Source organism: Mustela erminea, chromosome 13, assembly GCF_009829155.1.
Source record: "Mustela erminea isolate mMusErm1 chromosome 13, mMusErm1.Pri, whole genome shotgun sequence".
NCBI lineage: Eukaryota > Metazoa > Chordata > Mammalia > Carnivora > Mustelidae > Mustela > Mustela erminea.
The window spans coordinates 63,575,485-63,602,871 of NC_045626.1; the positions used below are offsets into that span (position 1 = coordinate 63,575,485).

At 47.7% G+C, this 27,387-nt stretch overlaps 2 protein-coding genes across 2 annotated transcripts in view; one reads left to right on the forward strand and one right to left on the reverse strand.

Moving 5' to 3' along the window:
• Positions 1-276: 276 nt before the first annotated feature.
• SNAP29 (synaptosome associated protein 29) lies at positions 277-25,090 on the reverse strand. Its single transcript, XM_032310250.1, has 5 exons — positions 24,630-25,090; positions 17,088-17,284; positions 10,664-10,749; positions 7,680-7,778; positions 277-3,565 (listed from the first exon to the last, which is right to left on the reverse strand). Exons 1-5 carry the CDS (start codon positions 24,864-24,866, stop codon positions 3,408-3,410), a joined length of 777 nt encoding a protein of 258 aa, XP_032166141.1. The 5' UTR covers positions 24,867-25,090; the 3' UTR covers positions 277-3,407.
• Positions 25,091-25,263: 173 nt separating this feature from the next.
• The window catches only part of PI4KA (phosphatidylinositol 4-kinase alpha), a 117,578-nt gene continuing 115,454 nt past the window's right edge, over positions 25,264-27,387 (forward strand). Inside the window, exon 1 of the mRNA XM_032310247.1 lies at positions 25,264-25,490. Coding sequence (XP_032166138.1) covers positions 25,344-25,490 — 147 coding nt within the window. The 5' untranslated portion in view covers positions 25,264-25,343. The remainder of the gene's footprint in view (positions 25,491-27,387) is intronic.

Consider the following 27,387-nt stretch of genomic DNA (forward strand, 5'->3'; position numbering starts at 1 on the left):
GCTGAGTAGTTGTGACAGATTGATTGGCCCATGAGCCTGAAACATTGACTCTCTGGCCCTTTTCCATTTGCAAAGCCCTAATCTCAAAAGTGGGGCAGTGTTGTCAGGGAGATAGGAGACAGATTGGAAGAGCACTCTGAAAGATGAAATGAGAGGGTTTCAAGAAGAAAGCTGGTCCACAGGGCTCGATGGGGCAGCAAGGACCAAATATATGAAGGCTCAACACGGAGGAGCCCCTCCACCCGCTTTTTGAGAATGACTACGTGGGAGACAGAATCTGATTTAAAAAAAACTTCACATTTTATTTTACAGAATATGGTCACTTGTTGAGTTGAAGGCATGGAACTTAAGAGCTATTCCAATACAGCCTGAACAAAAACGCCTCCCCTCCACCCCTGCCCTCAGCACATTTAATGACTGGCTCATCATTGTGTACACAAGACATTTCATTATCAGACCTGAAGATGCTAACAGTGGTAATTTACAAATTCTGAGAAAAGGCCTATATATAGGCAAAGTGTAAGAATTTTTTTTTTTTTTTACTAAATTGGTGTAGTGTACCCTTAAAATGACATTCACAAACAGAAGTTAGAAAAAGAGAAGTTAAAATGCACTTATGAATTGTTTTCTTGCTGCCTGAGTTAAATTCATGTCTCCTTTCCTACAGAATGCAAAAAAGACAAGGCAGCTCCACTGGTGTTAAGTTATATAGATTACTAGACGTTAGAAACAGTTTCCTCTGAAGGAGAATGCACTTATGTTTAAGTTAGTAGCACACTTCACATATAACCGAGTTAGAAAAGCCACTTTTTTGAAGGCACAGTTTATGTTTCCAGCTCGATTGTGAAAATAAAAATCTGTCTTATAGACCCTATCTGACAGAAGGGTGAATTCACTGGTCTTGTCCGTGCTCTCAAAGCCCAGCCACAGCCAGCTCAGGCCTGGGCACCTCTGAGTGTCTCTATGAGACAGATGTGTCTAGTCTAGAGGACAGAATGTTTTCATTTTGAACGTAATCATCATGTGTAAGGATTCTGGAGGCTCCAGGCTTCCCTCTGCTCTCTGAAAATGCAAACAACTTTGCTCTATCAAGTAGAATCAATAATTGGTCCTTCATGGGCATGGGAGAGGAGGGGGAAGACCCAGCAGAAAGAAGCGGCTGGCTAGTGTGTAGCTTGGAGACAGCTCCTCGGTCAGGGCCTTTGGGAAAGAGGGTCTAAACAAGAGTGAATAATGCCTATGTGTCAAGTGTCAAAAGACGCATTTCTAGAAAAGTGGCTGTGCTTTCCTTCTATATGCTTGGGGGAAAAAGGAAAAGGAGGGGCAACTGGGTTCAGTGATCTAAGAAAAGACAGGGAAGGGGTATGATTCCCGCGCTTCAAGTCAGTGAAATCACTACTCTCGTTAGGCAAACAGCAGGTTGTGGAAGAGAACGTCTGGCAGTGGCCTTGGCATGTATAATTGGTTTGAAAAAAATAAGCTTACATCTAAGGTATGATGACTAATCTACATGAGTCTCTGCCTGATGATGACAGGAAGAAACAGCTATCATGACATACTTGGAAGGTGTTAGGAAAAGATCACAAACGATGAGGAGTGGAAATGTACACATGGGCTGCTCTCCGGCTTCATGCTTGTCAGCAGCCTTTTTGCTGAAAGCCCTCCAAACTTGTTTTGTTTGGGCTAGGTACAGGTTTAGAAGTTTTCCTTTTACCCGCTAATAGAATAATCACCATGAGCTTATCTGATAAATGCCTAATCTGACTACCTCTGTGTTCTCACGTAACTAGAATATTCATAATGATGGTCACTAGACTCCGCGAGGCTGGAACATGACAGAAAGCTGTACCTGCGGAAGGAAGCTGTCAATTTTGAGGACTGGCACACATCACGGAATAGAACTTCTACAAATAAATTGCTACATAAATACTGATGCATGGCTGCAGCATTTCAGAGACTTCCTTTCCTTTAAGAGACTTTGTTTACAGGCTACAGAACCAAAGTGGTGAAGGTCACATTAACAGCACCATGTTGTCAAGGTAGAAACGCGCTGTTGTTTTGCATTTTCTGACCTAACCTATCTTATTAAAATCAGCTCCTTTCACTGTCTTCACAATATTGTAATTAATTTGCTTTTTACAAAGACAAAGGTCTTGTGGCTTCAATTATTCTGCTGGAGGTACCAACACACAGATGTTAATCTCATTTCAGAAATCACTTTTAATGCATCCCACTTAACAAAGAATCACTTAAAAGCATTCATTAAAATTGATTTCTGTAACGAGATGAATGTCTTTGTGTAGAACAAGCTGGGCCAGTTAAAATGATAATGTCTGGGCTTTTTTTTTTTTTTTAAAGCCAAGTTGTTCTAGATATTCAGCATCATTTGTGGTGTTCCAGTCCTCCAACTGGGGTGGCAGAGAACCAAGAGATGAGTCAAGTCATCTTGGAAGAGGTCGAGAAGAATGGGTGGGAATCCAGACTGGTCAGGAGACCCCAGACATCGAACAAACACTGCCATCCCCAAGGCTGGGTCAAGGTGCTCTCCAAGGGGGCAGGGGAGCACACAGTGGGGGTACTCTCTGTATGATGCTTCATTCCCACAAACTGTAGAGGGGCCCCCCCAGTAGGCCAGCTGGGCAGCCTTGAGACACTGGCACATCTAGCCCTAACCTTGAACAGCTACTTAGAGGTGTGAATGCCTGGGGAAGCAGGGCTTATACAATTCCCTGCGCGTTTCCAGTTATCACAATGAGTGGTCCTGATCTGAATGCCTCCTACTATGCCAACGATGGTGGTCAGAAGCGGGGAGGTGACATCTATCAACCGAAGAGCAAATGCGGACATTTTCCATTTCTGAACACTGATCCTTTTCCAGGGTGTTGAGAGAATCACAGTGTGAACCTATTTCTTTTTCTGGGGTTTGAGAGAATCGCAAATGTGCTCTGTGTGTGTGTGTGTGTGTGTGTGTGTGTGTGTGTTTTGGGGTGGTGGTGACTGGCAGGCCAAGGTGTGGGAAGGACCACCTCTCATAAGCATAGAGAATGGTGGTCCCTGGATTGAAATTCTGCCCACATCCTTCCACATGCTTGTGAAAGTGAGAAACACAACTGTTCCTCTCATGCCGGAACGCTCCTCAAAGGCCCAAGATACTCAGGGCCAGGCTACTGTGCTCAGACTAAAGCTCTAATCATTCAGTTCAGAGAACGGAGAGGTGATGGCTCTAAAAAAACGTGGGACACACACTTCTTGTAATGACATCTCCTAGGACCCGCTCTATAATTATAACATTTGGAAACATGTATTATGTTACACACTAAAACAATATAAATGAACTTTTGGGGAGTTTGAAAGAAGATCTTTGGGCTCTTCTCATCCCAACGGAGTGGAGAGAGCCTTCTCTGTGTTTAAAGTTGCCTAACTTTTCTTTCTGTGCTTTTTATATTGACATCTAACTTGTCCACTTTGGTTGTGAGGCGGTCAAGAATGTCATCTTGCTCCTCGATTTCCATCTGCATTCCCAGGGCTATGTCCTTCAGCCGGCCTAGTCCCATGGATAGCTCATCTGTGGGGGAGGGAAAGGAGACACAGGGCTGAGCCAAGACAAATCAGGAGCTGCTGCTTGTTCCGTGCCTGGTGCTCAGCAACATTCACGTCACCGAGTCCTGTTTCTCTTAAGATGGTAAAACTCCAGGGCTTTGGTTACGTTTTCCAAAATGTGTGCAAGCGAAAAGAAAACCCACTGACTCCATATAAAGTAATATGTGCTTCATGCAAAAGCCACTCCTTCCCCAGATGTCAGCCCAAGACAACCGCTCTTAATACAGTGGGGTTTGTCCTTCCTGTGCTTTAAAAAATGCATAGAGTTCTACATGATTTTTCAGCTGCCTCTGAACATTTTAGAGGGTTACGGCACATTGCAAGATCAGTTAGTACTCAAGAAAAAGAGAAGTTCAGAGGGGTCTGGAAAACATATTCCCTCCCCAGACCCCATGGCAAGTATCTGGTAAGTATGGTAAGTATGCAGGTAACCAATAGCCAGACCCATGGGCCTGCTCTTCAGGAGCAAAAACCCGTCGGCAGGTAGAACTCAATAGTGCCAGCTTTCCATCCTTACATCTCCCACTCCCTAAAGCTAGATCAAGCATAGATTCGGAGTAGTAAGCGTGAGGATCCCTATTTGGAAACACATCTGGAAGAGACCCAGGAAGCTCCCCGCACCCACATTGCTCCTGCCCTAGGCTCCCTCCTGGAGAAGGCCGCATCCCACCCCTCCTTCCACTCTGCAGGTGGCAAGAGAAATGGGTGCTTTGTCCCTGCCTTGCCACCTAGGGTGCTCTCCCAGAAAATACATGGACTACAGATGTTCCCGCTGGACCCAAATGCTGTGAGGTCTTGTCACCTATGTTATGATAATTCACATTTTCCTATGTCCATTCATTCATTGCTACCACTTCTCAGATCCATGAATACACCCATGCTGTGAATGTCCTGGCACACGACACAACCTGAATCGGGCTGGCACTGTTTCCTTTGCCTACTCTGCAGCCAGGAAGAAGCTGGCCACGGAGGTCCCTGCAGTCCAGGGTCCCCATGTCAGAAGGAACAAAGGGCTGAAGGTACTGGGTCCCTTCAAAGATGTTGTCTGAGGCAAGCCCCATGGGGACTGTGGAGCACACAACTTCTGGCAAAGGTTCAGCCCTAGCGATAGGTTATATCACTACTGCCAAAATTCAAGTTCAAATGTGAGTCCTGAGTCCCACGTCTATGCAGGACACATACAGTATGGGGAGGAACCAGGTCAGTCCCACGGGGTCTGAGTTCAGATTCTGGCCCCCTTCTTAATCCATGCTCCCAGATCACAGCTGAGGGGAATTCCCTTCGAGATGACAGTCCCTTCGAGAGTGACTAGCCATTCTGGTGCCAGCTTCCTTCTGAGCTAATTCTATTTCCCTCATTAAGCTTTCTCACTCTTTGTAATAAATATTTTCCCTTTGTTTCAAAAAGTTTTAAAAATCAACATCACCTCTGTTTTTAAAAGGGGTAACATCTGAAAGGACATGGTCAGTCCTAGCAGTATGTAAAGGGCACATTGGGCAGATGTGACATAAAGAGACCTAGGGTCATTGCGGGGGAAGAGATATGCTGGAGGCCCTCTGGGGTCCCCTGATGGGGCTCAACCAACTGCAGAGGCAAGCCTTGACTTCACTGATTCTGCCAGGGTGAACTTAGGTAGTGAAGTGTCTTCTCAGGCCTCAAGACAGTGTGTGTGTACGTGTGTATGGGTGTGCGTGTGTACATATATGTGCACATGTAAACAGTGGGGGGGGGGCATGCACAGAGCTGCCTTCTGCCCTTTCACTAGGAGCAGTAAGCTAAGAAAGAGCCAGAGGAAAGAGAGAAGAGGAGGCACCTCATAAGCCTTCTTGCAGCTGAATTAAAGATAAAACATTAAGGAAAGAGAGGTCAGAATACACAAATACTTGGCACTAGCACCACAAACTTAAGCAGAATCCAGTCTGTTTTTTTTAAAGTTGTCTTCAGCTCTATGCTTCTTGAATTTACTGACACCTGTGACCTTGCATTCCATGGAGAGTAAAGTCTGTGAGGTCACCCCAGGCCTCAGGGAGTGTGCTGGCAATGGGGACAGAAAAGGATAAGCAATAGGTATACTAAGATAAAAAAAAAAAAGTGTGATAGAGTAAAGCCACCAGACAAGGGAGCTGGCGTCAGAGGGAGACTTGCCCTGGTCCCTGAGATAAAGGCAGGGGTGGGAGGTGCGGGGAGTGTGGTAAGAAGGTAGGAGCGAACTTGTGAAGGGTGGCCAGGCACAGCCTGTGTCAGTGGGCCCTGTGGCTCCAGGGTGCCACGCCAGCCCTTCTCAGCCTGCCACACCGCAGGGGACTGCCTGCCTAGGCTGTAGGCATCACGCTGACTGCTGATGTTCACATGGAGGGCAGCAGTGGTAAGCTGCAGCGGGGGCAAATCACGGTTTTTATTTGACCTCGCTTATGTCTATTCTCTCCGACTGATGTCTCATTTCTATGGAGATCTCTTTTAATGCTCAGAAAGAGAATTCTTTTCCCTGACCCTGTAACTCCATTTCTAGCAAATCTAGGTACAAAATGAGGCCAAGGATGTGCTCACAGGAATGACCAAGGGATTACGTGCAGGAGCGAACGATGGGAATGACCTGAGTGTCCAAGAGCAGGGCGTGGGGCTGCTGAAATGGTGTGTGCAAAGAACTTCGCAGAAAGGAAGTTTAGGGAAGTATTCAAAATATAAATAAAAAAGCAGGGTATGGAAGTGTATGTACTGACAGAGGTACGTGAAAAACAGAAGGAATAACACCAAATCAGAGACTACCGTTGGAAAATGGGATTCCAGGTGATTCTTTCCTCATAGCATTTACCTAACTTCATAGTTTTCTGTGATGAATCTGGTTACTCAGACACAAAGGCTAAATGTTGTTAAAAAGAAAGAATATGGATTTGCCTAACAGGCTATCATGCTATTTGCTCCGGGCTGCTAGAACAGCCACTGCTCTGGGCAAACCACAGAAGAGGCCCGCAGGATCCCTCCTGGGGGAGAGAAAGGAGGAGGAAGTCTGTGCACAATGTGCATTGTCATCAGCCTTAGTGTTATTTCCCTCCTTTAGAGCAGGGAAAATTTAACCTTGGGTCTTACCCCCTTTGCCATCTTCCAACAGGGCTGGGAGACTGACTCCGACCCAGGTCACTGTGGGGAAGGTTCCCGTTCATGGGGTGAAGGTCAGAGGATGTAGCACATCTCAGATGCCACCTAGAATGAACCCACGGACACCACTCCCGTGCCTGCTTCTACTGCCCACACATACTCCCCAGACCCGCACTTGAACTTCAAGTAACTAGCTTCTCTCTCTCTGTTCAAAAATGAATCAGAGAGCTTGCCTGCTAGGCCAGGGTACAGAGATGCAAACCTGAAATAGCCCTCGGTTCCCTGGAATTTACAGTGTGGTCAGAAGCCATCAGATAAACCAGCAGGTACATGACTCCAACAGGTTAAAGCCAGGCCCATAGCTGGAGGAGCCAGCCTTCAAACAGTAGGGAGGAAGGACACTCCAGGCAGAGGTGGGCAGGGGCTTTCTGGAAAGCACTCAGAGCCACATGTGATGAGGGCAGGAGGGGTAGAGAGGTAGGCGGGGCCAGAGGACAGAGGACGGGCAAGGGACCTGGGAACACAAGGAACCCAGCTCTGCGGCCCGTGTCTGTTGCAGTGACTACGTGAGTGTGCAGCACTTACCGGGTCAGGCCGTTCCCTGTGGGATATTTGGGGTTGCTCATTTAACCCTCTCCCCCATCCTCAGAGGCAGGCTCTGTTCCTGGGCCCCATTCACAGAGAGATAATGGGGCTCTCACTGCCACACTGTGTGGGGTCTCCTGGTCCCTGCTGTTGTCACAGCGCAGATGAGAGGTGGGGAAGGACAGACGTGGACAGACTCCGGAAAGAGAGAGAGAAGGGTGAGATGGCCGTGACCCTACTGGATTTGACATGTGGGGAGGGAGACGCAGACACCAACCATGGTTTGGTCCTGAGAAACCACTGGCTACTGGTATACTGACTGGGCCTGGCACCGGCTGTTGGGAGCACAAGGGTCCAGAGTAAGGGACCTGCAGAGGCTGGCGGAGCTTCAGTCTTACCTAGATTATTGTCCATCTTCTGGTGACAGGCTCGAAGGTGTGGGTTCTTCGGGTAAGCCTCGCTGCTCACGGCAGGACCCGCTCCTCCAGTGATGGCATCTGAGTTTGGAAAGAAACACCAGGAGAATGGTTAACGATGTCTCTCGAAACGCTGCTTCACAAAATTCATCTTAATCTGGAAAATGGCGGGGAAGGAATGAGGCGGTTAGTTGTGAGGCCATCCAAAGAGATGAGTGCAGGGATGGACAATGTGCAGGAGGGAGGAGCACTGGGCAGGCTTGTAAGGGAGGGAGAGGGGGTCAAAGACCCTCAGCTGGCGGGTCAGCCGGACCTTGGCCATGTGCTGGGCAAAGAGACAGGGACTCATTTGAGTGATGATGTGGTTGTGGAACTACAACGAGGCACAACGACATGGGGCTGTGAACAAGGTCTACAACAAGGCAAGGTTTAAAAATCAAACTAATTATTCATGTTTCAAAAAAACCCAAGCGGGATCTGAGGTTTTTTTGTTTTCCTACACTACATACTTTTAAATTTGTTTTCTTATTTTTATTTTTTAAAGATTTTATTTATTTATTTGACAGAGAGCACAAGTAGGCAGAGAGGCAGGCAGAGAGAGAGGAGGAAGCAGGCTCCCTGCTGAGCAGAGGCTTAACCCACTGAGCCACCCAGGCACTCCCATACTTTCAAATTCAAATTCAATGAATTAACATATAATATATTACTTGTTTCAGGGGTACAGGTCTGTGATTCCTCAGTCTTTTTTTTTTTTTTTAAAGATTTTATTTATTTATTTGACAGACAGAGATCACAAGTAGGTGGAGAAGCAGGCAGAGAGAGAGGAGGAAGCGGGCTCCCTGCTGAGCAGAGAGCCCGATGCGGGGCTTGATCCCAGGACCCTGGGATCACGACCTGAGCCGAAGGCAGAGGCTTCAACCCACTGAGCCACCCAGGCGCCCCTGTGATTCCTCAGTCTTATACAACACCTGGTGCTCATTATAACACTTGCTCTCCCCAATGCCCATCACCCAGTTACCCCATCCTTCCACCGCTCTCCCCTCCAGCAACCCTCCGTTTGTTTCCTATGATTAACAGTCTCGTATGGTATGTCTCCCTCTCTGATATCATCTTGTTTCATTTTTTCCTCTCTTCCCCATGATCCTCTTGCCTTACTTCTTAAATTCCACGTATCAGTGGGAGCAGATGATGACTGCCTTTTTGTAGAAAGCAAAAAACTTTAAACGATCACTGATGTAAAAATAGAACTGCACAGATCTTATTTATTCCTTTCTTCAAATGTACACTTCAGTTCTTTCAAAGTGAGAGAACCTCAATCTTACCTAAAAAAGTTTCAACTGACAGAAACTAATGACCAAATTATTGATGATAAAAAGTATCAAAAATCAAAATCAATTGGAATTGATTTTGGAAACCGAAGCGGGATTTGGTTTGGAAACAGGATCGAGGATGACTTTCTCTTCTAGAAATGTATTTACATGCTGCTTTCTGCTTCAAATACAACAAGCAAGGAAAGAAGAAATGCTAATAATGCACGTTTGCCTCAAATCTTCCTTGAACTACAATTTCTAAACGCACACAGAAAAGCCCTATCATTCCCAGTTTCCATCTTTGGGGGAACTTCTCTTTCCAGACTTGGTGGATTTCCGCAGGCACAGCCTACTGAAACCATTCCACACACACAATGTCAGTTTTTTGGGTTTTTTTAAGGCTCTTCAGTTACTACACACTGTACAAATTAAAACTCCTTTTAATTCCTTAAATTCGTGTCTTTTTGGGTATAGGCTTCCTACTCTACTTCCTCAGGTTCCGCTGAACTCAGACTTTCTCTGGCCCTCACATATTTTAGTTGTCCCTCATGTCCTCCCATGGCTTTCGCCTTTCCAGATTGAACTGCAGTGATCTCCCTCTTTCCTGACCGCCGGCTCTTCCTCCATCAGGGTCTCTCCTTAGTCGTGTCAACCATGAGAGCGGTAGGTTCTGGAGCATCGAGAGTGTATCCTGCTTTCCTCAAAGGGAGCATAGGAAGCATTTGATTCCTGGCACCGAATAATGTGCCTGGCCTTCCAGGGGTCTGCAGGGACTTCCGTGGGGTCGAAGTTCCTTTCCAGATAAAGGGTATTTCTGAGCTTATTGTTTGATAACAAGAGGATGACACCACAACTGACTTTGCACACCTTGTTCACGCTGCTGCTTCTCTGGCCCCTCGGGCTCTGGGGCTACACAAGTCTCCCGCTGCTGTGAGGCAACTATCACAGACTTACTCTTCTGTTCCGGGGCCCAGGAACTTAGGACGGAGCATACTGGCCTAGAGTCGAGGCATCAACAGGGTCATGTTCCTCCCGGAAGCTTTTGGGGAGAATCTGATTCCTAGCCTTTCCCAGCTTCCAGAAACTGCCCGTGTTCCTCAGCAGGTAGTCCCTGCCTGCGTTTTCCAAGTCAACAGTGGAGCATCTTCCAAGTTTTGACCATCTCTCCTTGGCTTCACTTTCCACTTACAAAGGGGCCTTTGTGATCACACTGGGCCCAGCTGGTTAACTCAGGATAGTTTCTCCATCTCAAATCAGCTGGTTAGCAACTCTAATTCCCCCCTTGCCACAGAACTCAATATACTCATTGGGTCTGGGGAATGACAGGTCATTTTTGGGAGGCTCTACCCCTGACCACAAAGGTTTTCCAGCCGTTTTTGTTTCACTGCTGGAAGAGTTCAGAGATTCACGGGGCAGGAACTAACAGTGGGCAGGCTCCTTTCCAACAGGACACAGGCTCCCACTTCCTTATTCCATCCGCCACGGGGTGAGGGATGAGCTGTGCCATTAACACATATCCTCCAGCTTCCTGGGAGTGGCACTGGGTCCCTGACACCCTTTAGCCACGACAGTAGCTGGAGTCCCTGCTGCCCCCCAGTGCTCCACCCCAGGGCCAACCTGGAATCCAAGTATGGTGGAGCATAGGTCCCCACTGACCTGAGTCATTCAGCTTCCTGAGGTTTGGGTGGCTGGCCTGGTACTGGGCCTCCTGTGCTTTACTGGTACTTATGGCTTCTTTCAATCTGTGGATAGAAGTTAAGAAAAGAGAACATTTAGAAAGAGGAAACACCTATGACAACTCAGTCCGTCTTTTCAAGCAATGCCCATGGGCAAAAAGCAAATGCCTCCTCTGACCAAAGCAGGGATATTCCTCAGCGGCTCCTGGGAGTCCGGACTGCAGCCTGGGGAACTTCTGAGACACCTGCTTTAGAAGAGCAGCAGCTGGTTCAGCGGCCCTCCTTCAGGAAAAGGAGACTCCCACGACCAGGGGGAAGAAAAGCACATAACAAATCTGATTTTGTACAGCCACAGGCCGAGAACTGCCTTTATAGTGACCACTGGCAACTGACCAGATGATAGAAAGACTAACTCTGAATCTCCGTCAATAATTGCTTTCTTCTCATTAGGAGACCTATGTTACAAAAAATTGTACTCTATTATTCCTCTTTTCATTTTTTAAAAATGTCATCATTAAACCTTTGTTTTTTTCTTGTTTACATAAGTCCCTACAAAACAACTCTGATTTTGTTTCCTGGGTCAAAAGCTTAGTCTGCCCACCCCTGCGACAGACAGGGACTTCTCTAGGTAACTCAGGAGATGCTCAGACTGTTCCTGACTCTCCGTGCATCCCTGCGGGCCTGGCAGGGGCTCCCCCCGCCCCCAGAAGCTGGGCCTTGTGGCATAGTCTGCTCTTTTCTACCCTGTTGACTGGCGCCTTGGCCACTTATTGGCCAAGCTGGAAACCAATCATTGTCCATGTCTGCCCTCTCTCTGCACAGCTCCACTCCCAGTAAGCCATACAAACATCCTCTCAATCCCCCTGCAGATCCCCAAAATCCAGCCCCTCCTTCTGCCTTGCTTCTTTATCTTTACATGGGTGAGCGCCTGCCTCTCCAATCCTTACCCAAATGTGCCAGGCATCTTTCTAACATCCAATGCATGAACCTCTCCAATTAAAGTCTTTGTTTATTTTTTTATTTTTTGAAAGATTTATTTTAATTTTTTTTTTTTTTTTTTTTTTTTTTTTTTTAATTTGAGAAAGTGAGAGAGGGAACATGACAAGGGAGAAGGTCAGAGAGAGAAGCAGACTCCCCATGGAGCTGGAAGCCCGATGCGGAACTCAATCCCAGGACTCCGGGATCATGACCTGAGCCAAATGCAGTTGCTTAACCAACTGAGCTCCCAGGCACCCAAGAGATTTATTTGAGAGAGAGAGGGAGGAGAGAATGTGCATGTATATGAGTGCAAGTGGGAGGTGGGTTGGGGAGGGGCAGAGGGAAAGAAACTTCAAGCAGACTCCCTGAGAGCAGACCCTGATGTGGCAGTCCATCCCATATCCTGTGAGATAATGACCTGAGTCAAAACCAAGAGTCAGATGCTGAACTCATGAGTTTATTTACTCATGAACTACACACGCACCCCACTCTGGTTAAAGTCTTTTTAAAAAATTTTTGGGGTGCCTGGGTGGCTCAGTGGGTTAGAGTCTCTGCCTTTGGCTTGGGTCATGATCTCAGGGTCCTGGGATCGAACCCCACATTGGGTTCTCTGCTCAGCAGGGAGCCTGCTTCCCTTCCTCTCTCTCTGCCTGCCTCTCTGCCTACTTGTGATCTCTCTCTGTCAAATAAATTAATAAAATCTTTTTTAAAAAATTTTTTTAAAAGATTTTATTAATTTATTTGAGAGAGAGAGACAGAGAGAGAGAAAGAGAGCACAAGCCAGGTGGGGGCAAAGATAGAGGAAGCAGAACTCCTGCTGAGCACGGAGGCCAACTCGGGCCTGATCCCAGGACCCTGGGATCATGACATGAGCTGAAGGCAGACGCTCAACCGAGCCAACCAGGCGCCCCTGGTTAAAGCCTTTAATGTCTCCCCACTGGTGTAAGCATGCACCCCATGAGGCTGAAGGTGTCCATGATTAAAGCCTTTAATGTCTCCCCACTGATGTAAGCCTGGACCCCATCAGGCTAAAGGCATCGTAGGCCCCCAGTGCTCCAGCGATGTGTAAAAGAGAACAGAGCCTCCTATAATCTGAGGATTTCATTACTCAGAAGCAGTGACTGGGGAGGTGCCTGGGTGGCTCAGTTGGTTAAGCATCTGACTCTTGGTTTCAGCTCAGGTCATGATCCCAGGGTCCTGGGACAAGCTCTGCACAAGGCTCCACGCTCAACATGGAGTCTGCTCGATATTCTCTCTCTGTCTCCCTTTGCCTCTCACACTCATGTTGTCTCTCTCTCCCTCTAAAATAAATAAATAGTATCTTTAAAAAAAAAAAAAAAAAAGCAGTAGAGACTAGAGGTCTAGAACACACTGCTAGTTTCCCTGAGCACAACTGTGAGCCCCATGTGCTGCCAGGCTGGTGGAAGCAGCAGGTGCTTACAGCTGAGCACACCTGGCCGTCATCCAGCCTACATACCCCAAAGCTGACTTTTTTCCTTTGTGCCCAAATGTATATGGTAGTAATACGTAAATGACAAAAATTTGGCTTCTTTGTCAAAGATGGCAAAAAAGCCAATTCTAGGGAGAGTGACAGAAATGGTTAAGGAAGAGAACTAAAAGAAGAGTGGTGGCTCTTGGTCAGCAACCGAGTCTTGAATAAGTCAGAGTGTTTCAAATTTAGGGAGTGGTTAAATCTATGATCTGAAGGGACATCTCCGTGAGTTTTATTATTTTTATTTTAGTATTTTTTAAAGATTTTATTAATTTATTTGACAGAGAGAGATCACTAGTAGGCAGAGAGGCAGGCAGAGAGAGAGAAAGGGAAGCAGTTTCCCCGCTGAGCAGAAAGCCCGATGTGGGACTCGAACCCAGGACCCTGAGATCATGACCTGAGCCAAAGGCAGTGGCTTAACCCACTGAGCCACCCAGGTGCCCCATTTTTTTTATTTTAGTATTTTTTAAAGATTTCTTTTATTTACTCACAAGAGACAGAAACAAAGAGAGAGGCAGAAGGAGAAGCAGGCTTCCTGCAGAGCAGGGACCCTAAACCAGGACTTGATCCAGGACCCTAGGATCACGACCCCAGCTAAAGACAGATGCTTAATTGACTGAGCCACCCAGGCACCCCTCTCCATGAGCTTTAAATGCAAATGGGAACCAGCAGCTTATGAAGCTTTGTCAGCAAATCCAAAAATGGCTTACCAAGAAACAAAACTTCAGAGAAGGCTGAAGGGTTTGTGTAACAAGGATAGACACAGGATACATAGGATTTTTTTGTTTGTTTGATTAAGAGGAACTTATTTTAAAAGCTTTTATATCAGAATATCGCTGTATTTACAGAGTAGGGTTTTGACAGGATTATAAAGATTTACTCATTTTATAGAAGCAATTACACATTACAGTGATTTTTGCAAGAGTAAGGATTTAGGAGCTCACAGATAGCTTTGCAGGCCACTCCTCCATGTCAAAGAGTTTGCTGGGCTCCCATTTTAGAAATAGCCAATGCCTTTCACTTGTCCCAGCTTCTTCTGTGCTTTGACTGCTGCTCGCCTGCCACCTTCCCCTCCTTTAATTGGCAGGACCCCATGTAACCCTAACTCCACTTGAGAGGTCGGCGCCTTGGTTCCCAGGGCAAAGCCCCACCTCCTCAGGATCTCTGCTGCATTTACCAAGAGATGGGAAGAATGCTCCAGCTGACTGGGACTGATCTAGAGGCAGAAGGCTAGGCGGGGGCAAGTGACATCAGGCACCAAGAGGCCCACCTTGCTGAAGCTGGTCCGGCTCCTTCACTCCTGGGACACCTTTGTTAAAAAAGGCCTTGAGTTTTCAAGATGCTTCCCCCCAAAAGTAAGGTGCCCTGGGAGCCCCAGGACTTGAAAGACTTTTAAAGTATGACCAGGGTTGGGTGGGTGGGGGCGGGGTACAGCACTAGCCCCAAGGAGCCTTTGGGAAGGGACATGTGGGACACAGGAAAGTGCCAACCAAGGGCTGTCTCTGCTGCTGAGTTCATGTGACATAGATGTCTTAATCCAAGGTGACAACAGACATCTCAACTTCCCCTAACATATAAAAACCCAAAAAGGGGGACACAAAACATCCTTCCAATTTATAAATGGCAAATCAAACCAAACCACAAAAAAACATAAAACCCAAACCAACCAAACAAACAAACAAAACCCGACCAAATGAACAACCCCAGAAACTACCCCAGTTGGGGGAAAAAGGTGACAGGTATCTGAAATCAGGGCCAAGCTGGAAAATCAGGGATGGATAGTGATTATGACTGAGCCACAAAACCAATCAATGCTCCTAACTTTGGCTAGCGTATCCGCAGGGAATAGCCCCCAGGCCCAAACAACTGCCTGTTCCCCTTCTGCAGTTTCCTCTCTGTAAATATCAACGATCCGCCTGCCTAGTCTTCTGCTACACTCTCAGTTCCTTCACCTGCACTTGTTTCTCCCCAGAGCCACTGTGAGCTGGAAACAAGTTTCCCAATTTCTTCCCTCCCACATCCTGGGTCCTAATCCAGGTGATGGCCACACAGGTATATCCACAGGTAAGTAGTCACCTGTTGAGTGGAAATGTCAACACATACTTAAGATGTGTGCACTTTATATCAGGTACGAACTTAAAAAAAAGCCTCTTAAAAAATTGTTCTAGGGGGGCGCCTGGGTGGCTCAGTGGGTTAAAGCCTCTGCCTTCGGCTCAGGTCATGATCTCAGCGTCCTGGGATCGAGCCCCGCATCGGGCTTTCTGCTCAGCGGGGAGCCTGCTTCCTCCTCTCTCTGCCTGCCTCTCTGCCTGCTTGTGATCTCTCTCTGTCAAATAAATAAATAAAATCTTAAAAAAAAAAAAATTGTTCTAGGGGAGCCTGGGTGGCTCAGTTGGTTGAATGTCTGTCTTAGGCTTAGGTCATGATCCTAGGGCACTGGGATCAAGCGCTGCATTGAGCTCTCTGCTTAGCAGGGAGTCTGCTTCGCCTTCTCTCTCTGCCTGCTGCTCTTCCTACCTGTGAGCCCTCTCTCTCTCTGCCAAATAAATAAATAAAACCTTAAAAAAAATCGTTCTGTGTTCCAGATTTAGAAAATAAAAGATATACAGAGAGGCCTGTGTAGTAACATTATATCAGACCTTTCTCTGGGTTAAATGAAGTAGGTTACAAAACCAAATGAACACTGTGATTGCAGCTACGAAAACACTGAGTAAGGGGGGGAAACTAAGTTTTGAGTTTTTGTACTTTGGTAAGTAAGGTGTAGATTTTCTATAATATGGTTATATTATTTTTATTTTTTAAAGATTTTATTTATTTATTTGATAGAGAGTGAGAGAAAGCACAAGAGGGGAGAAGGTCAGAGGGAGAAGCAGACTCCCCATGGAGCTGGGAGCCCGATGCGGGACTCAATCCTAGGACCCTGGGATCATGACCTGAGCCAAAGGCAGTCGCCCAACCAACTGAGCCACCCAGGTGTCTGACTGTATTATTTTTACAATAAAAGATAAATACAATGGTCTGAGATATGAGCAGTAATCTACTTTAGCAGAAACTTGACTCTTTTATCCTTGTACACTTCTGAGAAAAATAATCACTCATTTTAAAATGAAAGTTAATGGCCAGACTGCATTAGATATAGAAATGTTGGATATAAAGACTTTAAAAAAAAATATTTAATTTTTTAATTTTTTTATATTTTTAAAGATTTTATTTATTTATTTGACAGAGATCACAAGTAGGCAGAGAGGCAGGCAGAGAGAAAGGGGGAAGCAGGCTCCATACTGAGCAGAGAGCCTGATGCGGGGCTCGATCCCAGGACCCTGAGATCATGATCTGAGCCAAAGGCAGAGGCTTAACCCACTGAGCCACCCAGGTGCCCCAAGACTTTTTTTTTTAAGACTTTTATTTATTTGAGCGAGCGAGTGAGAGATTGAGTGTTGAGTGAGAGCGCACATGGAAGGGGATCAGCAGAGGGAGAGGGGGAAGCAGCCTCCCTGCTAAGCAGGGAGCCCAATGCAGGGCTCAATCTGACAACCCTGGGATCGTGACCTGAGCTGAAGGCAGATGCTCAACCAGCTGAGCCACCCAGGCACCCCAGATATAAAGACTTTTTAAAGAATTTTTAAAATTCTGTGAAAGGAGGAACATTTATACTGATTAAGCTTTCTGAGGTGAATATTCTTTCAAATTACAATTACTGGAGCAGTAATTTAATTTTTTGGAGACCCTATTTATTCAATCAAATGAACAGCATCAGGAGCACTAGAAAAATGTTTCTTGTTTCAAAATGTGTGAGGATGAATCCCTTCCAATGAGTAACTTACGCAGATCTTGGGTCCCTTTAAAGCACTAGAAGTGGCTTCAAAGTCTTGACCATTTGCATTAAACCCCGTTTTCAGCTATTTCATTTCTGGATGGCTGAAGACCCACTCACCTACTATTGGCCTGGGAGGTGAGGGGGCCATTCTGTTCGGGTGGAGTCTCTGCTGGTTTCGATTTGAAGTAATTGACGAATCCCCCAAACATGCTCTTAATGCTGTTAATGTGCTTCTGGCTGGTCTTCAAATCCTGATCCATCTTGTCCACCATCCTCTCTGTGCGTTCTAAGACGCCTCGCTGACGATCGAGTTCCTGGGGAAAATGAGAGGTGATGGTGTTACACCATTTTGTAACTTTCCCCTCTCCAGGGGACACACAGCAGGCTTGTCATGAGCCCTCAGAGAACACATATGGGGAGAGATGCTGCCATCTTCCTCTGCCCTTCCTCTGCCCTTCCCCATCCTGCCTCTACTGGCTTTCTTTCGTATTTGCTTTCAAGTTCTTCTCCCTCATGCCCACAAGAGGCTGGCTCAGAGGACCTTGGTAAGATGCGCAGGGCCTGGACTGGCAGCACATCCTCTAGCCCTTCCCCTTTCCTGGCCCCCGTGCACCTTACAGGCTTTGACCTGGCACTGCCCCCATGGACTCTGGCTCTTGTACTCCCCCTTTTCAGATATGGGATTTCTATTGGGTCACTGGATCCACCTGGCCCTGGTCTCGCCTTCAAATTATTTCACAGGCTAGGTCCTGGGTCATTTCTGGGCCCTGTTAATATCTGATTCCAACTCACTCACAGTTTCACCTTTAAAACCTGTAACAGGAAGGTGATTCTGTCCTGGGCCTTTGTGTACGCCACTCTGTGCTTGTAATAATCCTTGCCCAGATAATTGTACAGCTCTGCTCCTCATTCAATTCAGGTCTCTGCTCAGAGGCCACCTCCTCAGAGAAATCTTCCCTGAATACCTTCTCTAAAGGAGAACTTTGGGGCTTCATTTGTTAAGTGTCTGCCTTCAGCTCAGGTCATGATCCCAGGGTCCTGGGAGCAAGCTCTGCGTTGGGCTCCCTGCTCAGTGGAGAGCCTGCTTCTCCCTCTGCCCCTACCCCTGTTCACGTTCTCTCTCTCAAATAAATAAATAACATCTAAAAAAAAAAAAAAGGAAAAGGAAAAGAAAAAGAAAAAAAAAGTAGAGCTGAGAGTTCTGAAGGTGGATGTGAATGCGCCACCATAGTAACATTAAAACCTTCCTTTGTGCCAAACTTGCTTGGGTCCCTATCTCGGGCCATTCCAGCCGTGTTCCTTTTCCGTGATCCACCTTTCCACCCTGGAGACTCTCAAGCTTTCCCTGTTTTACTTCATGAGGCCATCCCTGCCCTCTACCACCTTTTGATTCTTCCAACCCTGCATCTGTCTGTGGCTCAGCAGTTATGTTGCCCATAGCAGATAATAGTTAGAGATTTATCTCTCAATACTGTAAAACAGAATCACAAACAAGTTTTAAATAAAGGCCTCTGACAACTGAAGAATAAAAACAAAAATATACACAATGGGTTTATTAGAGCCCATTTCAGTTAAAAAAGCATTAGTAGAAAGGTTTTATTATTTATTTATTTATTTATTGTTTTTTAAGATTTTTATTTATTTATTTATTTGACAGAGATCACAAGTAGGCAGACAGGCAGGCAGAGAAAGAAGGGAAGCAAACTCCCTGCTGAGCAGAGAACCCCATGCGGGGCTAGACCCCAGGACCCTGACCTGAGCTGAAGGCAGAGGCTTTAACCCACTGAGCCACCCAGGTGCCCCAGAAAGGTTTTATTTTTTACGTTATTTGTGTTTTTAAAGATTTTATTTATTTGACAGAGAGAGACACACCAAGAGAGGGAACACAAGCAGGGGGAGTGGGAGAGGGAGAAGCAGGCTTCCTACAGAGCAGGGAGCCAGATGTGGGGCTCAATCCCAGGACTCTGGGATCATGACCTGAGCTAAAGGCAGACGCTTAATGACTGAGCCACCCAGGTGCCCCAGTAGAAAAGCTTTTGAACATTTAGGGACCCAACATGTAATTTGAGCTCTCAATGTTTATAGTGAATGAACTTTTAAAACATAACGTGTTGGCAGAAAACAAAAAATCTTGTTGGAAATAAACTTAGAACTGCTGAGATTTATAACTTCAAATAGTTTAAATGTTTTTCACCAGCTCCTGAGATGTGTCTGAAGAAGCCATCAGGTTCTTTTAAACAAAAGGAAACATCTTTACCAGACCGTGTCATCTGGGTCAAAACTTCTAAGAGCTCAGTTTTAGAAGGAAAAAAAAAATGAGTTCCTAATTTATCTAGAGTTTCTCCTTCTAATATCTCAGGTTTGTCATGTTCATGTCCATTCTGGGATAAGTCTATTCTTGAATAAGGCAAGGCTCTAAATTAGGATTAAAATTATTTCCTCCAGCATTTACATGGTTTTTGAGTTGATATATTGCCAACAGTCCAGTCCCACCAGCTTAACTTCCCCTGCGGCAGAAGATGAAGAACAGGAAGCAGGACAGGCACCCAGCTGCCTGGGGTGGGTGCTGGCCCGGGCTCTGTCACACAAGGATGCAGGTCCTTGGCTTCCCTCACAGCCACGGCTCTCCCGGTGGCTCATCTCACCAACCACCTGCTTTCTTGCTTCAGCCTCCCAACCTCAATTTGGAGAGTAGCAGCAGTAACAAGTAGCTGACAAAACCTTCCCCAGTTCACAGTGAGATCTTACTTTCTTCTGTTCACAAGTGACACAGTCTCTCAAACTCCAAGTCTGCATCACGGTACTGACCCAGTAAGGAAACCAAATGTCTTAAGTTAGATGTTATGATCGAAGTGGAGAGAAATCTGTGGGGGTGGCTGGCCAGGGAAGTGAGTGCTATTCTGGTCTCTGGAAGTTTCTGCGAGCTGGAAGCTGGTGTTCACTGGAGGTGATCTGCTGGTCAGGAGGCCAGGAGAGGAGGAACTTCTACTGAAATCATCCTCTGAGGCAGATGAAAGGACCCGGCTCCAAGTGCTTGTGACCTAGTTCTAACTGACAAGGAAGAAGGGCTTGGAGGAGAAAATACCAGGAATACCAGAACAGGAAGGACAAGCTAGTGGACCTCAAACACCCCAGTTCCCAGGCATTCTCCTGTCCCCCAAAAGGGAGGCCATGCGGATCGTCATGGGTCCCTGGGAGAATGGAGGTCATGGATAGACAAGGGCGGCTACGAGGGGAGGGAGCTCCAGAGAGTACGGCTGTGTAAAGGGCAAGCATGCAAAGCTCAGATGTTAGCATTATAAGTGATCCGCACCTCCCCCACCTTGAACTCTAAAAGGAGTTTTCTACAAGTTAAACAGGAAAAAAGAAAATGGTCAGAGAAAAGATCTGGTTGGGCCAGGGGTACTATGCTGAGCAACAGCACAGAGAGAGGGGGTGTCTCAATTTCCCTTAGGTTTTCAGCTCTTTGTCAAACAGGGCTTATTGATAAAGCAAGAGAATGCAAAAGACAACTGAAGGACCTGTGAGGGTATACTCTGTCCTATGGGGGAACAACTTCTGGCCAGATGGGTTATGTCCCTGGGCCCCATGCAAATGTGAACATATCAGGGAATTCCTGCTGACAGAAAACACACATAGAAGGACAGAAGTGCCACAATATATCCACGAACAAATACTACTTTGCCGTCCACTGTTCTAGGCACTAGGGACCCAGGGATGAACTAAGCAGCCCCAGATCTCTGCCCTGCCAGAGCTTACAGTCTTGGCAGAGGGCTCAATGAGTCAAGTTTCATTTCACTTTTCATTTATTGACAACACTGTGGGGCTGGGAACTCAAAGTGGGGGAGGCAGAAAAGCAAGCTATCCTACACATACATGATGGACACTGCCAGGGTCAGCCACTCGTAGGGACCCCTTACCTGGCTTAAGAGGGAGTCAGGAAGGCTCCCGGATGGGGCGGTGTTGAAGGGGAAACTGAAAGGTGAGAAGTTAGGAAGGCAAAGGGTGGGGGTAGGGTAAGGGACTCTGGGCAGAGGGAGCAGCCCATGTGTGCAGAAGCCCTGGGCCGCAGGGCCCACTGGGGGAACCGAGAGAAGAAGAGGAACGTGAGCATGAGATGAGGAAGCAGGCGGAAAGCCAGGCAGGACCCAGCAGGCGTCACAGAGGGCAGCAGTGACCACCAGATCCCAAGTCCAATTCAGAGCTGATACATCCCATAAGCTCACTTGGGCCTGGCTGTCTTCCCTGCCCCAGGCAGGCCTTGAGATTCTGAAGGAAAATGTCAGGACTAAGGTTCCTGTACTGAGCTCGAAATTAAACTCAGGTATTGAATAACCTGCTTAGGTGGAGGTCAGTCTGGAGTCAATCAGCTGAACCTAGAAACTGGAAATTCATCTCCTTCATGTCACTCTCTTTTCAGGGGAATGTACCTGCATGAGCGCTGGTGGCGACACAGGAGAATGGAATATGCTCGAATTGCGGCTGTGTCTCACTGCAGTAGTACGGAATGGACTCCGAAACACAAACAGAGTCGTCAGTTGCAGGAGAAAACAGCAAGGGCAAAGGCTGGTGCTCCTTACTGCCTGCGAGCTGGCTGAGCCGGGCTCTCTAAAGACTAACTCAGCAGGCCTGGGCTGTCTGCGCCCTGCATATTCCAAAGACAGGCCTTGCCTGGCTTCTGGCCGGTATATTACCCTGATAAGAGGATCTTTGTTTACCGGAGTCCTTAGGCTAGGCCAGATAGTTCATTCTTCACAGCGTGATTTAGGTGGGGGCCTTCAGCCACATGCCTGACCTCTGAAAAGAGGTCATGCCTACGTGGTTGTGTGCTGGCCTTCCAAACACCACTCCCGTCCCATTGATATTACTGTGCCAGCCACTCAGGCCCCAGTCTAACACTGATTGCTGGACTCATCTCAAATGAGATCCCAGGCTTTACAAAAGGAGTGAATTACAGGAGCATATGCTCAGTGCCAGAGGGGACAGGGAACTCTGGGCAGGCATGTCTCCATGGGCTTGCCCAAAGGTGCAAACAACCCAAATGCCTATCAGCAGAGGACCGGCTACATAAATACAAGCCACCCACTCAATGGAATAGGACACAGCCATAAAAACAATAATAACAAAAAGATCAGTGCATTATATATTACTAAGAAATAACCTCCAATCTTATTTAAAAAAATATACAGACTAAAATACATAGAATGCATCCACTCAAGTTAAAATTAAAAAAAGAGAAGAAAGAAAGAAGGAAGGGACTATAGCTTTTTTTCTATCCACAGAGTATCTCCACAAGGACACTGAGGGGACTGACGGTGGCCGGCTGCTGCAGGAGCAGGGTTGGTGGGGGGATGAAACTTCTTACACTTCTGTACGTTTTTTAAGTTTTGAACTATGTGATTGGATATCGCTTCACAAAAGCTAAATCTTAGGTAAAAGAAAGAATTAAAAAAAAATCAGACTTGTGAAACAGAAGAGCTGAGTGGCCTATGAGTCTCTCCATGGTTCTGGACTGTGCTTACCAAGCCAGTTAAGTACAAACTGCTCCTCTCTAATTCTGTCCCTTGGCAGTCATGACCCATGGCTAGACTCTCGGTGAGAAATAAACCCTGTCCAGTTTCACAGGAGGATGGCTCTCCTTCACTAAGGTTGACCTAAGTGATTTTCCTACTTCTGCCAAGCTGGGACTGAATGACAGCTTCCCAAACTAATATTTGCACATTCCTAACCCTCTATAAAAACCTATCATGTTTTTGCACAGCTCAGCACTGTGTCTCTAAGTAGGGAGGTTAGCAGGTGACTTGGGTCTGCTGCCACAGAGTGGCAAATGAGCTCACTAACCCCAGCCCCACTGCCACCCTCATTCGGACTAGAATCCAAGACTGATTCCAAGGTAGTCTGGACAGCACAAAGTGGGAGGGGAGGGGGTGCTGACCATTCCAGCCTCCCAGGGCCTCTGTTGACTGGGAACTGACTCAATCCAAGAAAAATTCAGTGTCACCATACTGATGATGACAGTGCCTGTCACCTGCCCAGTCATGATCATCCTATACCTCTCAGAGCAACACCAACTTGGCCTGGTCCAAGCCTCACTGGCCTGAGCAGCTGGTTCACCTCTTTTCTCACCATTCCCCTTGCACAGAGAGAAGGGCCTTTGAGGGCAGCTTGGAGAGGGGGTGTCACCACAATCCACGTGAAACCACTCACCTCTAATATGTTTTTGACTCTCCTTCCCTCTGAAAGACAGACTTTCTCTTGACCATGAAAGGCTCCTAAGCTGCCTCTTCTGGGCTTTTTCTTTGAACATATCCTGTGTGTCACTTCCCTACTGGAGTCCAGGAACTCTGGTGGTGGGCCAGTGTCTTTGCACTGCTCCTCTCTGCCCTATGAACATTTCTCCTACCTTTCTTCCTCTCCCTCCTCCTCCTTCCCGTCTAAATCTTAGCCTTAAAAGCCAGATTCGAGTTTCTCCTTTGCCATAACAACCTACTTGGTATCATTTTGATTTCCTGTTCTCATGCTTTCCAGAGATGTCCCTTCAAACAGTTCTTACTTGGCTTCCTTGGACCTGGGACCCTCAAGAAACTCCTCCACTAGGGACCTTAGATAATCTTTCCAAATCTTAGTCAACACTTGCCACTTAGGCTCAAACATAGGAATTCAGTGGATATAAGATGTAAGAACTACAGCTAAACTTCCTTAAGGAAGCCACAGACAGGAAAATGAGCCAATGAGGGATATTCTAACAGCGGGAAGTGGGGAAGGAAAAGGAAGTGGGGAAGGAAAATAACCACGAAAACGGCAATGGGGATAAGACCAAGATGACTATTTGAGAAATTAACCAACATATCTCAAACTGCCCAAGACTGTAAGTGATCAGGTCAGAATGAACTCTGTCAGAGATAAGAGTTACAAAGAGACCCAGGGAGGAAGACAACACTTCAGCTTCCAGTACTAAGATTCGAAGCTACAAATCCTTTAGATTAATGTTAGCTGATACACCAATGATCTATTGTTACATTACCAAGAACTTAAAAAAACAAACAAACAAACAAACCAAACATTAGTAGACTGAGGGAACAAACATGGTGCCTAAGAAAGAACAATCCTCCCTTAGGGGGTTCTGAAATCTCCCTTGGGCAGAAAGACCAACTGACAAAGGTGAATTAGAGAGAAACGGAATGTCACAGACCATATGCTATCTAGGACATCTTCCTTTGGATTTGGGAAGTAAAAGTAAGGCCCTAGACTTGACCACACTTGGGCTATGGCTTATTCAGCAGCTGTCCAGGCAGACCTCATCACCTTTACCAGAGAGATGAAGTGGTCAGTGATAGGAAAGAACTTAAGGCCCATTTGCACTGACGCTTCACACACACACACACACACACACCAGCAGACACAATGCTCACCCATTCTGGGTCACTCGGGGAGGGAAGGTTGAAGCTCTGGATCTGGGATTCTGAGCAGGTAATTATATAAAGAAAACAGACACTCCATTTCCCTAACCCGAGCTCTACTAACAGCTAAGGAACATTACGGTGAGCAAACTACCGCTTTCAAGCACTCAAGACACACACCTCTTTGTACAGCTAACGTTTCTTGACCTCGTGTGACAATTCAGATTGGTCGGGCCCTCCTGCCCTGCTCCAGACTCACCTCGGCAGAGGCGACGCCGACCCTCTCGGACTCGTATACGAGGGACAGGGACCTGTCGGTGCTGGCGACCGCGGCCTGGGCCCTGCGCATCACCTCCTGCCGCAGGTACTGCTGCCTGTCCATGGGCGCGCCGGGTCCATCAGGGAGGTCGCGGTCGTCCTTCCACGGCGTTGGCCGGACACCCTCATCCTCCGCATCGTCGTCAAATGGGTTGTAGCTTTTGGGGTAGGCCGACATGGTGCAGGGGCTCGTCTGGGTCTGGGCAGGAGAAGGAAGAGCGTGGCCAAGGCAAGGAACGGCCTTTTCAAGCCCTCAGGGCTCCAGGCCGACCTCCCGAGGCCCTCGGGAAGCGCCCACCGCTCTGCAGCACAGCAACTCCACCGCCCACAGCCCAGCGCCGCGCTACGCCCCTCCACCCACCCGGTCGCCGAGAGAATTCCTTCCGCCAGTCTTGCGCAGGAGGCCCCGCCTCCGGAGCGGACCATCTTGCTCCGCGACTTGGGGGAGCGCCACGTCTGGTGCGCGCGACCGCGGCCTACCGCTCGTCTTCTCTCGCCCCTCCAGAGGTGGAATTGTCCCACGGCCACGCCCCAGCCAGTGTCGACAACAGAGGTCACGTGCCGGGGAGGTCGGCTGCCGCCGCGCGTGCGCCGTGAGCTCTGGCGCTTGCAGGCCGGGTGGGGGAAGCCCGCGGGCAGCGCCGCCGCGCGCGCGATGATGGCGGCGGCCGCGGCCCGGGGAGGGGGCGGCGGCAGCAGCGGCGGCGGCTCGGGCTCCAGCACCTCGCGGGGCTTCTATTTCAACACAGTCCTGTCATTGGCCCGCTCCCTGGCCGTGCAGAGACCGGCATCTTTGGAGAAGGTAGTCTTGGCCTCTCGGGCCGCGGGCTGACAGGAGAAGGGGTATGGGATGGCGAAGCGGGTAGGCAGGGCGAGGATCTGTGGAAGGCCAGAGGTGCTCTAGAGCTACCTGTGACAGGAAGGGGTACATGAGCGGAGGGAGCCGGGGTTGGGGCGGTGAGGAGGCGCGTGGGCGGAGGGCGCTGGTGAAGAGAGGGGCATAATGGTGTTGGTTTAGGCGAGGAGTGGACAAGAGCAGGTGGGGACTTTGCGGGTGGGTGGCGTGGGAGGAACGTGAGCTACAGGCCGGGCTTTGAGCCGAGGGGGCACCTTGTGATGCAGCAGGGGCGGGGGCGACAGGCAGGGAGAAGCAGTGGTGGGAACGACGGAGGACCGGTGTCAAAACCTGGGGCTCTGCTCCCGACTTCTTTGCTTTTTATTCCGAGACCTTGGAGACATGCTGTTCTCATAAAATGGGGGTGCTTACCTACTTTGCCCGCTTCACACTGTTGTGAAGGGCAAATGAAATAGTACATCTGACATCGCTTTCTGAAATGCAAATCTGCGTTTTTCTGTGAATCTAGAGGGGGCGTCAGACTGGGGAAAAGATTGTGTTTCGAAGAAGGGACATTGGTAGGGAAGGGGGAATGAACTGTCATTGGCAGAGAATTGAACTCAGGATTGCTTCAGAGGAGGAAGGGGAAATTATACCGGAGGAATCTTTGCCTTGGGAGAAAGGTGAAAGGAAACTCAAAAGTGTCGCTTGGATGGTGGAGAGAACAGATTTTAGTCAGACATGTTTGTTCCCTGCCCTGTCATCATTTGTACTCTTAGGCAAGTTACTTCAACTCTTAGAGCCCTGTTTCCTTATGGGTGAAATGAAGTGATTCTTGAGAAGTACGTGGATTCAAGCATAAAGTGTCTCCTGTAGATAGGTGAACAGTAGAAGTCAGCTTTCTTCCCCCGCCGTCGTGTGATGGGACTCATTATAGTATGTAGCACTGTAGGGGTGATCTTCCTTCCTTCCTCTCTTTCTTTCTTTCATTTGGGAGAGCGCGCGTACACGTGCGTGTGCACGATGGAGAGGGGCAGAGGAAGAAGAGTCTTAAGGGGACTCCGGTGCTGGGCTGGATTTCACGATCCTGAGATCAAGTTTGGAGCTGAAACCCGGAGCCGGCTGCTCAATCAACTGTACCACCCAGGCGCCCAAGGATGGGATTCTTTTTTCATACAGTTTCTGGCAGGTGAAAAGAGATCTGTTGTCTAAGAGTAGGAGAAAAGGGTGGAGACTGGAGACCTGTCTAGGGGCAGTTAAGAGTAGTTTTGTGGGGGCGCCTGGGTAGCTCAGATGGTTAAGTGTCTGCCTTCTCTTTGGGTCATGATCCCAGGGTCCTGGGATTGAGCCCTGCCTGGGGCTCCCAGCTTGGTGGGGAGCTTGCTTCTCCCTCTCCCTCTGTTGCTGCACCCCTGCTGTGCGCACTCTCACTCTCTGTCAAATAAAGAAATAAAATATATATATTTAAAAAAAAAGAGTTTTGTGGCTCTGGTGAGGGTTGATGTTGAAATGCTGTGTTAGGCTCTCTGGCATAGTGTCCTTGGCTTTGTGGATTCTTTAAATCTGATTTCTCACTTAACTGCAGGGTGAGCAGGTCCTGGGAGATTGATGCCAACCTAACTTCTAATTGAAGGAGGAATTCAAAAGAATGGAAACTATATGATTTCTGGAGATAGGAATACCTCACTTTAAATCCTGTATCATTTGCTTACATTAGTGTGACTCTGGGTAGATTAGTTCCCCAGTCTGACCTTTGCTTTCTCCTGCAGAATACAAGGACAGTATTATGTTAAGAGTATTTTGAAGATCAACAAAATGACCCATGAGTCCAAGATGACCCATGATTAAGAACTGTTATCATTGG